The sequence below is a fragment of the Haliotis rufescens genome, unplaced genomic scaffold (assembly GCF_023055435.1).
Source record: "Haliotis rufescens isolate VD_foot unplaced genomic scaffold, xgHalRufe1.0.p SCAF_13, whole genome shotgun sequence".
In the NCBI taxonomy this organism is placed as follows: domain Eukaryota; kingdom Metazoa; phylum Mollusca; class Gastropoda; order Lepetellida; family Haliotidae; genus Haliotis; species Haliotis rufescens.
This window is the reverse complement of record NW_025963813.1, coordinates 18,270,045-18,282,792: the sequence shown is the minus strand read 5'-3', so window position 1 is coordinate 18,282,792 and position 12,748 is coordinate 18,270,045. Positions and strand designations below refer to the sequence as shown.

At 40.0% G+C, this 12,748-nt stretch overlaps 1 protein-coding gene across 22 annotated transcripts in view; it reads right to left on the bottom strand.

Annotated features, from left to right (window-relative positions):
* LOC124132240 (chromodomain-helicase-DNA-binding protein 5-like) overlaps positions 1-12,748 on the bottom strand; it is a 60,373-nt gene that overhangs the window by 6,977 nt on the left and 40,648 nt on the right. For 9 of the 22 annotated variants that reach the window (XM_048394266.1, XM_048394278.1, XM_048394274.1 and 6 more), the window contains 14 exons: positions 11,873-12,095; positions 11,209-11,250; positions 11,023-11,102; positions 9,900-9,991; positions 9,294-9,498; positions 8,627-8,989; positions 8,026-8,194; positions 7,438-7,620; positions 7,013-7,271; positions 6,447-6,579; positions 5,819-5,919; positions 5,193-5,287; positions 4,075-4,428; positions 1,556-1,591 (listed from right to left, as the gene is read on the bottom strand). In XM_048394266.1, the coding sequence (XP_048250223.1) occupies positions 1,556-1,591; positions 4,075-4,428; positions 5,193-5,287; positions 5,819-5,919; positions 6,447-6,579; positions 7,013-7,271; positions 7,438-7,620; positions 8,026-8,194; positions 8,627-8,989; positions 9,294-9,498; positions 9,900-9,991; positions 11,023-11,102; positions 11,209-11,250; positions 11,873-12,095 (2,335 nt within the window). The remainder of the gene's footprint in view (positions 1-1,555; positions 1,592-4,074; positions 4,429-5,192; positions 5,288-5,818; positions 5,920-6,446; positions 6,580-7,012; positions 7,272-7,437; positions 7,621-8,025; positions 8,195-8,626; positions 8,990-9,293; positions 9,499-9,899; positions 9,992-11,022; positions 11,103-11,208; positions 11,251-11,872; positions 12,096-12,748) is intronic. The other 13 variants (XM_048394268.1, XM_048394276.1, XM_048394270.1 and 10 more) reach the window with 3 other exon arrangements.

Genomic DNA, 12,748 nt, shown 5'->3' with positions numbered 1-12,748 from the left:
CTATGTCAACACGTAGTTCTCGCGATCAGGTGCACGGGAGCCTCGAAGGTGACTGGTCAAACTGCATGTGAAAAATAATAACCGGCAAAAGCGATCAGCTGCTACGCTTAGGGTTATCATTTTAAATATATTTAGAAAAAGCTGCAACTAAATTAACTGTAGATTCCAAGAAAATGTGTGTACAGCTGATTGCTGTTTCTGGCTTAGTTTACGAGAAAATATACAAGGTAATCTTAATCCCTGGGTGTAAAACAATGCCTAGCAGAACAAAAAATACAATTTAAACAGTAAATCAACATGTATGGTGATTTTTTATCTCAAATTTCAAATTAGTACTGACCAAGTTTCTCAGCACCTGTTCGTTTACTGAAATTCGCTGAAAGGGTACAGTTTAATTTTTCCCCCAAAAAATACTGAATCCGATAGAGAGGGGGGTGCACACTATACTCAAGAAAATACAGTATTCTGTAGCATGTGTGCCACAAAAAGGGCAACTTAATTAAACCTAACGCCCGATTCAACAAGATTCCATCTGTATGACAGTAGCCTGTAAATAATCCGGTCTGGACTAGACAATCCATCAGAGAATGACGACTCTTAAACTACCCAGTCACTGAACTTGATCCATGCCGCCTCATAACCATAGATGCCTAGGGACAAATCCTAAACAGGAAACTTGGGCCGACTTGAGTAACTTGACTAAGTACTTGAAACATACTTGAACAATGAGGTCAAAATGAGATGACCAGCTGCTGCCTTTAGCTTGACACTAGAATAACATTTTTTTTTGTTTCTGGTGAAGGTTCACCCAAACTCGCTTATTTCTTCAAGGCAACAATGGATCAATCTTAATTACTGCTCAGTTCACACTGATGAATCATTTTATAGGTACTATATTCAAAGTAGTTCTAATGATGGCAAATGTTATCACAATAACAAATTCAATATGAAATATATAATCAAATAAGGATTCCACACAAAAACAAATGTATCAAAATGTAAAACAAAAACATCCAAGGCCAGCTACTGCCGAAAATGTAGTGAACTCATTAAATTACTGACATTAATATTCAGCATATTAGGAAATCACTGCACAAAAAGCTGAAACAGAACAGCAGATGAAGTAGGATGAACTCTTTCACCAAATGCTTTTTTTAATCAAAATGAAAAGTTAAATTTAATGATCGCCAAAATAAATGAAATCATTCCAAAATGATGTGTTTCAAAATTGCACATTTTTTGTTTTTATGTCAAGAATTGTAAGTATAACTTAGCGTAATTACTTACTCAATAAAAAAAAAAAACACACCAAAAAAACATAAGCATTAAGGTAATCAAGAACATCGAAGTAAACATCACTTGAGGAAACAGTACCGGAAATGTAGTCTGTGATCTGCTTTACCCGACTAGGCTCAAGAATGTACAGAGAGCTTTTTTTACTGTATTCTAACAAAAAACATAACTATGAGTTAAATGTTGATTACATTGTGACTAAGTTTTCACGGTACTGTTTCCTCTCTTGGATCTATATCGGCCATCAAATGACAATGCTGACCTGGTAAAAGCGGCATCATGGGAAATCCCATGGGTCCTGAAAGTGAAAGTAGCCAAGGGTTTAATTCAGTTGTAACACATAGAATTTAAACTTGTTTCACTTGTGTTTGTACTGTATCACCTTGGAGAAATATTCGTATCAAACTGTCTTGTCACACAAATGGCATTGCAAATTAAGCAGCTACTTTTGAAGAATCACTGTTGTATTTACCATCTTACTTCAAAATGTAGAGAATGTTGTTTGAGCCTGTAAGTTATTTCATTGATATTATTTCTAAATAACATAAACTACAAAACTTATTTCATACTCTTTATATTAAATTGTCAGTATTTCTTTAACTTTATAAATTCCACTGAACGAAACATTTGAATTGATCTTTTCATTTACACATGCAGGAGTATAGAACGATGCCATCTAGCTGTGGTAACCGTATCTGTCTGCTTCTAATATAGGACTTTGATATTAACTTGTCACAACAGAGCTACAGGCTGTGCGATGGTGTTTTCCTAATAGATCCCCAATTCAAATCTGCAGCACACTTCAAATGCTTCAGCAAAGTACATGTATCATGATGTGAAGACAAATGCAACATGTTTCGCTTCCTAAGACACTTGTTTCAAATACGAGTACTTCTATTTAAGATTGTGCAACAATATATTTACCTATCAAGTTGGAAGCCGGACCGGTTAAGATTGCGTTCAGCAATGGTGGCCAACACTCCATACCCTCTATGATTTCAATCCGATTACTCAGAAAAATGCATGATCTCGTAAATGTAAGTACAAAATATATGACGGCAAGTGTCTTAGAAGAAAAACATTTTTGCAGTTTGCGATGTATTACGATTCACATACATCATGGCAGCATTGTTAGTGAGGTATGTTCCGATTAGGGAATCCATCAGGAAAACACCATGGAACAGCCATTCATATGGTTTAACGCCGCTTTTAGCAATATTCCAGCAATATCACGGCAGGGACATCAGTAATGGGCTTCACACATTGTACCCATGTCAGGAATAGAACCTGGGTCTTCGGCGTGACGAGCAAACGCTTTAATCACTAGGCTACCCGACCACCCCTGGAACAACCAGAAGTTGTGTCATGACAAGTCAATATCATGCCCGTTGACAGGGAGCAGCACAGAGGTATGCTTACTGCAGCTGGAAACCGTCATGCCTACACAGACACGGGTACAGAGATTCAACTAGGCTTGTTTGTACAGCAGAGTGCAGCAAATAAAACACTTATTTGTGTACTACCCATCTTCAAGCCAGACAAAGTCAACCAGCAAATTTACAAAGCAGTCCATACAAAATTAAATAAGCGAAACAAACCAAGTATATTAAGCGCTAGGACATCTAATATGCAGTGGTAGTAGCTGGATATCGAACGTTTGTGAACATTGAACTTTCTTTTCGGGGTATGAGCAGGGAAAATAGGGTAAAACCTCCAATGGGTTCCTGTGTTTTGGGGAAAACATTGACAAGTTTCATGTTGTTTTTATAGTTTTGTTTCACAAAAAGGGTTTTTGTTCTCATGCATTTTGAAAGCACCAGGAAAAGGTCATAATATAACAAATGTTGCTTAAGGCATGACCATGGCATCACGATTGTACAAATATATAGCAACCAAATTCAGTGACAAGCCAATCCTCATAATAAGCCAGTGATACGAACACATACTACTGTGAAGTAGGCTGAAAATAAGACAGAAGCTTAGTGACCCAGCTGTCATGCAAAGCTACTTATGACCACATGATTAATTATCTATCTCTCAATTATAAATTATAAAACAGTAGAAAAAGAATTGTCCAAGACAATTACAGACTTTTCTATTTCTGATCTTTTTGATATCAAATGCTTAAAGCATAGCTCTACAATTGAGATTTCAGAGGCACAAAAATTATTACAAATCATTCAGTCCTGATAGGCTTCCAAGAAGAGAAAGATTTTGTTATTGCACCAGCAGATAATAGTTCAAACAACTACGATATTATAAGTAAGGATGGCAAAAATGGCCAGATAATTGTTAGGCGAGGATCAAGAAGAGTTTGAGATGTAATTAATGCATAGTGGTCTAATGCACATGAATCTACTGAGGCAGCAAAGCACTAAGGATGAGAAACTGACTGGCTTGGAGACGAAACACTCCACATATCAGCAACCCCTATGCACTGTACTCAACCTGGAAGCAAGGTTTTTGATTAATTCTGACAACAGCCAAATCACGAGCGACAAGTATTAACACTGACTTTGTAAAAGGAGGCACCAAATATCCCAAGTAGTTTCAGAAAGTTCCCAAATATATCATTTCACATCCAAAACATGGATTGCTGTTTAAAATTTTAAACATTTGAATTTAATAAACATTAATTCTTTAATATACAATGCAGTGTCAACATTTGCCACTCATAAAATTTGTCAGTGCATATAAAATACATCCTGGACACAGTACAAAGCATGTGAAGCTTGCCGATTCTTACAACATGCCATGACAAGAAGTCTCCCCGCTACCAACCTTGGTTAAATGATGTAGGGGGGACACCAAACTGCGGTCGGAACCCTGCAAAACTGGAGTTAGAGTATGGTCCAAAGTTGCCTGCAGCTGCTGCTGCCATGAACTGGGAGGACACAGCTGCAGATGATGTAGCTGCGGAGGCTGAAGCAGAACTCGACCCACCAGAGAGTGTTGGTGTTGGAGGGCCCGTCGTGGAGGAAGGCGTGGCTTGATTAGGGTTGACCAATCGGTTCAGGATATTCCTCTCGGACATCTGTAGTCGCTGGGTGACCGGGGGCACGCGGGCAAGGGTGGCCGGCAGACGTGCCACGTCCTGTTTCATGTCACTCAACAGCTCCTCCAGCTGGTTTAGCACTGGAACATGTACAGACACATGGTACACATGGTACACACAGAATACACACACACACACACACACACACACACACACACACACACACACACACACACACACACACACACACACACACACACACACACACAGGAACAACATTTACACAACTGCTAACCTTCATAGCTTAGTCATGTTGACATAACATCACCAAATAAGTAGCCTTATAAATCAAAAGATTCATTTCCAGGACAACAATTTTGCTTTAAAAAATGTAAGGGGTTTGCAATAAATGCCTTTCAACAATACTGAAATCAAATGATTTCACATAATTATCTATATTTGCATAACTGAACAATCTTCAAGTTAACATCAGACACATTAAACCACAAGCTCACCAAGACACACTGAAACTGTTCAAGAGTGGGAGATGGGTTTAACGTTGCTTTAAACAGTATTCCAGTTCTATCACAGTGTGTCAGCTTGATGTGGGAGGAAAGCTTGAAGTGATGCCTGTCTCAGATGTTGAGCACTTTGGTGAAACCCATGAGCACAGGTTGGGTGCTGACAAACCAAGAAACATAATCGGGGCAAACCGAGATTCAGACCTACAATCATAGGTTTCTAGCATGCAACTCTGCACAACGAAATGCCACACATTAGATGATTGGGCCACTCGTGCCCCCTCAGAAGTATGAGGTACAAGGTTTGATGAAGGGCTTTGTCACCACAGCCAGCACAATGCTGTAATAAATGTGAATGTGATTTTGACATGATCCTTGCATACCTTTATGTAGCACAGCATTAGCAGGCTTGTTCCCACCCAGGGATTCTTTAGACAGATGCTGATGACTCTCAGCTAGACACTCAAGTTCAGCAAACCTGAAGTACAAGATATGAGAAATAAAGTACCACTGGAAGGTTGGAAAAAGTACCACTGGAAGGTTGGAAAAATATGCTGAACAAAAGAATTTAGGGATCATGAATACTTTTGGGGATATCTTTTTGTGGCGAAGTCTGAGCATAAAATTTCATAAAAATATCCCAAAATATTCATGATCTCTGATGACTATTTGTTCAGCATACATGTCGAAGTGCTAGTTTTACTTTACAACCCACAATTCAACAAATCTGTGACATGTAATATTCCATTCAAATGTTTTTCCATTATATTTATTGTCTGAGAATGAATGCCCCAACACAAAGTTTCCATTGTTATTCATGATCTACCATAAATAGATCACCGACTGAAAACAAACCAATGTAATGTCCAGACTTGAGTGAGTGAGTGAGCGAGTTGGGTTTTTACACAGCTTTTAGTAATATTCATCACGGCAGGGGTCACCCGAAATAGGTGCACACTTGGAACACTTGAGGTACACGTACAGGAGAGGTTAGCTACACTTGAGGTACCTTGCATTGAGTGCCATGGCAGGATGTGTGGGGTCCTGAGTGAGGTTGAGGTAAGCTGCACGTCTCAGTTGCTCCTCAATGACCAGGGCCTGTTCAAGGAGCTGCAGCAGAAAGTCCAACACATGGTTACTCATGCACTACATTCATATATTATATAGCATGCACAGCCAGTGAATGGAAAACAATGTCCGTGTCATAGCTGCAACTGTAAGTTCACAAATCTGAGGTTGGTTAACCAGTGGTTGTCGATATGAATTTTGTATATTTCAATATTCCAGCTTGATGATGGCCCTCTGTAAAGAATCGAATCTGGACCAGGCAAATCAGTGATTGACATCATGAGCATCGATCTATGCAATTGCAATACGATGACAGGCATCAACCAAGTTAGCAAGCCTGACAACCCGATCTCGTTAGTCGCCTCTTATGACAAGCATGGGTTGCTGAAGACCAATTCTAACCTGGAATCTTCACAGGACAGATAATATGAGTGACCGTCTGCATCTGCAAAACGAGTTAATGACATGAGAGAGTTCACATGGCATATCTACAACTAATGCTACACTCATACAAGTGACAACACCATACATAACATGCCACCTTGATTGAACTTGCCCAACAATCTTACCTTAAACCTCCTTGCAAGGAACTTGTTTTTGATCTCCAGGAAGTTTCCTTTGCCTTGTTCACTGATAAAAGGTTCATTGATGATCTGGAAGCGGGGATCATTCTGAATGTCCTGCCATCGACCATAACCAAATCTACAGGTGGTTAAGGGAAAACTCAACACTTTCAATTGAATTCCTGTTCATGAGGAAAGAAGAAAAGAATAAAACAAGTTTCAAAAATAGCTTCAAAGATCAGTATTTCTCAGTGTGCCTCAGATGACCATGTGACAAGTCTGTAACTGTAATTTAGACGATGCTGGTGCTTCTAAGAAAAACTGTCATGGTTCTGTGTGGTGTCAAATATAGATGAGATATTGAGACTTTAGACAGGTTTTCAGGACAATGTACAAGACCAGTTGCAACTACAACTGGAAACCTTCATGAATTAGCATCATGATCCTTGCCAAAGCAGTATGACAAATTTCAAAATTAAAATAAAACGTAATATTCGCCAGGAGAGGTGAAAATATCAACAAGGTCCTGTATATTACAATATGCCAAATGGCTTAAGTACATGAAAGGATACGTGACAATGCCTGCAAGAAGCCAGTAGTCGTGACGCCGATGCCAGACCTCATGTTCCCGCCCTGACTGCAGAGCTCGTTGTTCATTTGCCCAGAGTGTGTGCAGCTCCGTGAAGCCACCATCAGCAATATTAAACATAAACTTCTGGAACTGCTCATCACGTTTCTTCTCCTCCTCTGTGCGAGGTACAGATTCCTTCTTGGGTTCTACCTTCTCCTTCTCTTTCTCATCCTTCTCCCCCTTCTCTTTGTCTTCTTCAACTGCAACAATACAACCTTGATTGAGGATGTAGCCACACTGAGCCTGACTTGCAGAAGGACATACTGTCTGTCAAGTCTAAGACAAATCATTTCACAATTCATCTCCTGATAAGTGATAAGATTCTCAGGATAGTATTCAAGAAATGTGATTCCAAGCCTCACTCACCCTCTTTCTTTTCTTCCTTCTTCTCCTCATCCTTTTCTTCCTCTTTCTTAGGATCAGCCTCAGCTTCTTTCTTCTCCTCTCCATCTTCCTTCTTCTCCTCTGACTTCTCTGCTTTCTCTCCCTCCTTGGGGTCATCTTTCACCTTCTCAGCCTCAGCCTCAGGCTCAGGCTCAGCCTCAGCCCCTGCAATGATTACAAGAGATAGTCACATTCCTCTCATTCGTATAACAATGCTGAGAAATTGTTAAAGTGATTTTGAGAAAGCAATATTATACCAACATGATGGTTGCCTGCTAAGAAGGGGCTGAACATGAAACTAATGGTCGACAGCATGAACATCCTTCACACCATTAAAACTGGTGGGTCTTTTTTAGGGCGGTCTTCAAAGGCAGTCACCCATCCACCTACCCAATTACATGCAGCTCTTATGACAAATATGACGAACTGGGATACACATACGGGAATCGAAAGTTAATAGAAGTCCATTTTCAACAGTAACTAGAAGAAACATCAGCAAAAATGCCTGAAAAACTACAGGTTTTATGACGTCAAGTCCTTGTGAGTTTATTACTCTGCATGTGTCCCTACCTTCTGGCTTCTCCTCTTTTTTCTCGGTGGTATCCATGGCGACCTCCTCCTCCTCCTTAGGCTTCTCCTCGACTGTTGCCTCCTTGGGTTTCTCCTCGACAGCTTCCTCCTTCTTGTCAGTTTCCATGGGTTCTTCCTTCTTCACCTCCTCCTTCTCAGCCTCCTCCTTCTGCAAGGGAACATCATTCAGGGTTCGTAACACAAGGCTATTTTAGTTGAGTTATAAGTCAATATAATTTTTTAATCCAGCATACTAAGCAGACCAAAAAAGCAGAATACACCTCACAAATTGACTTCTTCATGGTCTTTGGCACACAAATCTGTCACTGTTACACTTTAACCTTAACAAGTAAATGTATATGTCATCTTGTACGCATTTAAGGCTTTTCAAGCTACATTGGTGATTTTCAAGGCTCTTCAAGGTTGACACTAAAATTCAAGGCTTTTAAAGAGGGACCTTAAAGAATGAGGGCCTGCATGGACCTTGTCTCATTACACTGATGCATCTCAGTCATGTTTTAGCCCTCCTACAGAGAATCTGTGTTCACTGAACTGAGTTGGCTGTTACTGCACATGCCAAATGCATGGATCAACAACATACCTCTTCACCCTCTTCCTTCTTGTCCTGAGTATCCTTCTCTTTCTCTTCATCTTCTCCTTCCTTCACCTTGTCAGGTTTGTCTTCTTCCATTTTTTCCTCCTTGTCGTCAGTTTTCTCATCCTTCTCTCCTTCTTTGGTTTCCTTCTTCACCTCCTCTTTACCGTCCTCCTTTTTCTCTTCCTTCACCTCCTTGTCATCCTTCTCTGGGGCTGGTGATGCAGCTGCTGCTGCTGCTGCTGCAGCAGCCGCAGCCGCCGCTGCCGCTGCTGCTAGAGCAGCCTCCTTCTTCATTCTTTCAACAGCATCCTCGGCCTTCACATATGGCATGCTGTGTGTTCCATTGATTGCTTCAAATTCTTGAATCTGCATAGGAGGATAAATTTGATGTGACATTTTCCAGTGACAAAAAAATGCTTTTTTAGGCACTAAAGTATTTTATTCTATTATTAATTCATAATTGACTGCCTTTTCAGTATAATGTTACTCCAAACAATGGGAATATCATATGCATGGATAATGTTTCCCTTTAAAAACTGCAAAGACAACAGGTCATAGTGCAAAACTGTTGACGGAGGACTTGTAACTCCATGTAATTAAAGCATTAAATTGACACAGTAGTTCTTACATAAAATTTAGTGGTTATTAACTGGTTAAAGAATTGAAATACCTTTTTCCTAACAAGAGACATGATTCCAATTCGTGTGAGCACATGTTGTCGAGACAGACCCTCCCTTGGCACGCCGTCAGCGAAGGTTTCAGAGTTATCTGCTCCTGGTTCACAGAGATGCCGCATGAAGAGGGAGACATAGGCCTTGAATACTTTCTCGGATTTCCCACGGAGATCTCGGACCAACCTGAAAACATCGGAATGGCTAAAAAAACTTCTGAATGAATCACTTGGATAAGCAACATAGACAAAACAACATAACTTCATGCAAACAAAATACAAAAAGCATAAACAGCTGTGGTGGTGCAGGTAACAGATTAATTTAAAATGACAGTACCATGAGATTTTATAGTGTGATGACAGACAAATGCAGGATTTATGGATATGATGCAACAGAGATAGGGTATTCACAAGAATTATATTCATTAAAAATGCCAGCATATATGAGAACATTTCTGTAGCTTGAGAAAGCAATTATAAAAGATGTAACTGAGGTAAACAAATTGAGAATACAAATTACAAATTGACATAAGTTACGAAACTACCCATAAAGAAGTTTGAGTGATGAAAAATACAGTGTGGATCAATGTCCAGGCTACAACTTACCACTGAGAGTTGAATGCATCTTGAGGCGGCATGCCCCATCTCATTACTGCATTGAGGAAAGCTTTCCTCTGTCGAGCATTGAAACCAAGCACCTGAAGAGAACAATATGTTGATTCAATGATATCTGAATGCAGGAATAAGATGAACCAGAATTTCTGTTGGCATGTCTGTTCCCTATTACACCATATGTTCTTGAAGTAGAATATTCCAGTAAAGCATCAACAACCATATAAGATAGGTTGTTGGATGGCTCAAGCCAAAACTGAATTGCAAAACACAAAATTTAATGTTTTTCAGCTTTAAGATGGGAAAGAGATAAATAACAATACTTGCAAACTGATATCAAAACTCGAAGTGATAAGCTCTTCAATGATCAACTCATGTTATTTTAATATGAATCTATCTAATCCAAGGAATAATGTTTCATAGAAAGGACAAGCCGCCTCTCTTATCTATCCTCCATTACAATATCTGAAATTCAGAGCTGAATATGAATCTGAACAATTTGTGCAAACCCAAAGGATACCAACAGTTTCATCATCTATGCAGTTTCATTTTCCCAGAAGAATTACAAACTATGTCCTGCAATGCCTTATAGACAGAAGAAACTCTTCTTTCCTATCCCTAAAGTAAGCACTTTTGTTCTAGTCTTCCACAGAGAAGAGAAAGATATGCAACCAATTTCCTGTACGGGAAGACACACTTTTGTTACTTTTGTACGTGTGTGTGTTGTTGTTGTTTGGTGTCTATTGTCACACTCAATATTCCAGCAAAATGACGGCGGTCTGTAATTTATATGTAAATAATCGTGTGGACCAGACAATCCAGTGATTGACATCATGAGCAATGATCTACGCAACTGAGTTACAATGACATGCATCAATCACGTCCCGATCCCGTTAGTCGCCTCTTACAACAATAAAAGAAGACCAGATCTTCACGGGTCACTTTTGTTACTGATTGGCCATGATGTGATTGGCAACAGATGTAATATTTCAGTTATATCTTTGTGGCCTTTAAATAACAGGCCTTAGCCAGGCGAACATTCTGGATCCTCATTTTATTTAATCTTTTCAAGCCTGGACACTGTGGAACCATTCTGCCCCATTGACATTATATTTACCTCAATCTGTCCATTGACACGAGCCAATAGTGGTGGTAGCGGTCTATCTTTCTCATTGCCTCGCTTGTTGCGCCCTCGCACTGCAACACAAACAGTAATGTTACAGCTCATCACTAACTTGTTTGTCATGGCATATTTAAGAGGCAAATCACCATTTAGCAAAAGAAAAAATGAAACAACCCTCACCTTCAGGTTTGTCTTCAAAGTCATCATCATCCTCTTCGTTGTCTGAAACATTATGAAGCCTTCATTTAAACACGTGATGAGAATCTGACATTCTAACAACTCACTAGATTCATCTCAATATGAAGGTCGAGAAAAACAATCTAATGAAAAGAGTGAGTGAACATTAATGTAGCTTTATCAAGGTTCACACAGATATGGAACACTAAACTCCAGGCCTTTTCAAGGCTTTCAACTGTTAATTTCAAGGCTATTTGGTTGGCCTTAGTCTGTCAATGTTTTTAAATTCAGCAAACTATACATTAATCACAAGACCCAAAAAAAGCAGTATGAACATCACAAATTTTCAAACAAGATATATTTTCACAACTAACAGATAAAATAAATTGAGATTGTCAAGAATGTTCATACTTCTAATGACACATACGTCATTTTATACAAAATCAAGGCTTTCCAAGCTATTTTGGTGATTTTTCAAGTCTTTTTAAGGTTGGCACTAAAAATCAAGGCTTTTCAAGAGGGACCTTAACTTCAAGGCCTATCCAAGCTGGTATGACCATTGTTTATATGACAAAGGATTTCCTTTAACCTTATGCTTTATCAGCTCAATACAGTAAAGTGAGCCAAACAAGATGCTATGACAAGTAACAAGTGTAGCAGTACTTACTAAAGTCGGAGTCAAAGTCGGACATGCTCTCCTTCCATGCTTCATCCTCCTGGCCATTCATGGCGTCGTTGTAGTTGACCTGTTTGCGGACTCTCTTCCCCTTGCCGAGGGTGCGGGCCATGTCCTCCTGCTGCTGCTCATAGTGGTGGCGTAGTAGCTTCTCCCAGTATGCGGGGTCTGCATGCTCAGCCTCCTGCTTCAGGACCTCCATCTCTGTCTCATCCTGCACACAATAGCTTGAGTCAAATGTTTGTGGTTTAACGCTGAACCCAGCAATATTCTAGTAAGGTGAAATTGGGTTTAACGTCGCGTCCAAGATTATTGCACTTATATAGCGACGTGCATGCACGTGTATGTGTGTGTGTGGCTGCTTGTACTAGTCCGGACTGATGCCGATTTATAGTGCTAGCTCACTGAGATACCATGCCGCAGTTTAACATGAATACCCCACTCAGACACAGTATACTGACTCCGAGCCGACCAGTCCTTGTTTTAGCCCCTTAATGCCGAGCGCCAGACAGGGTAACAACAAGTACAATCTTTTAACGTCTTTTTGTATGACGCGGCCCGGGATCGAACCCTGGACCTTCTGCTCTCCGGGCGGACGCTCTACCACAAGACCACGGAGGCGGTCCAATATTCTAGTAACAGCAGCATGTAAATAACCAAGTCTGGGTCAGACAATCCAGTGATTGATATATTGTGAGCAACGATCCAAGCCATTTAGTCACCAAGCCTGATCACCAGATTCATTTAGTCGCCTCTTGGGGACCAATAATTACCTGGAATCCCCACTCTGACATTCAGTGAGTGAATACGGTTTTACACCACAGTCAGCAATATAACAGCTATATAATGGTGGCAGTCAACAATATT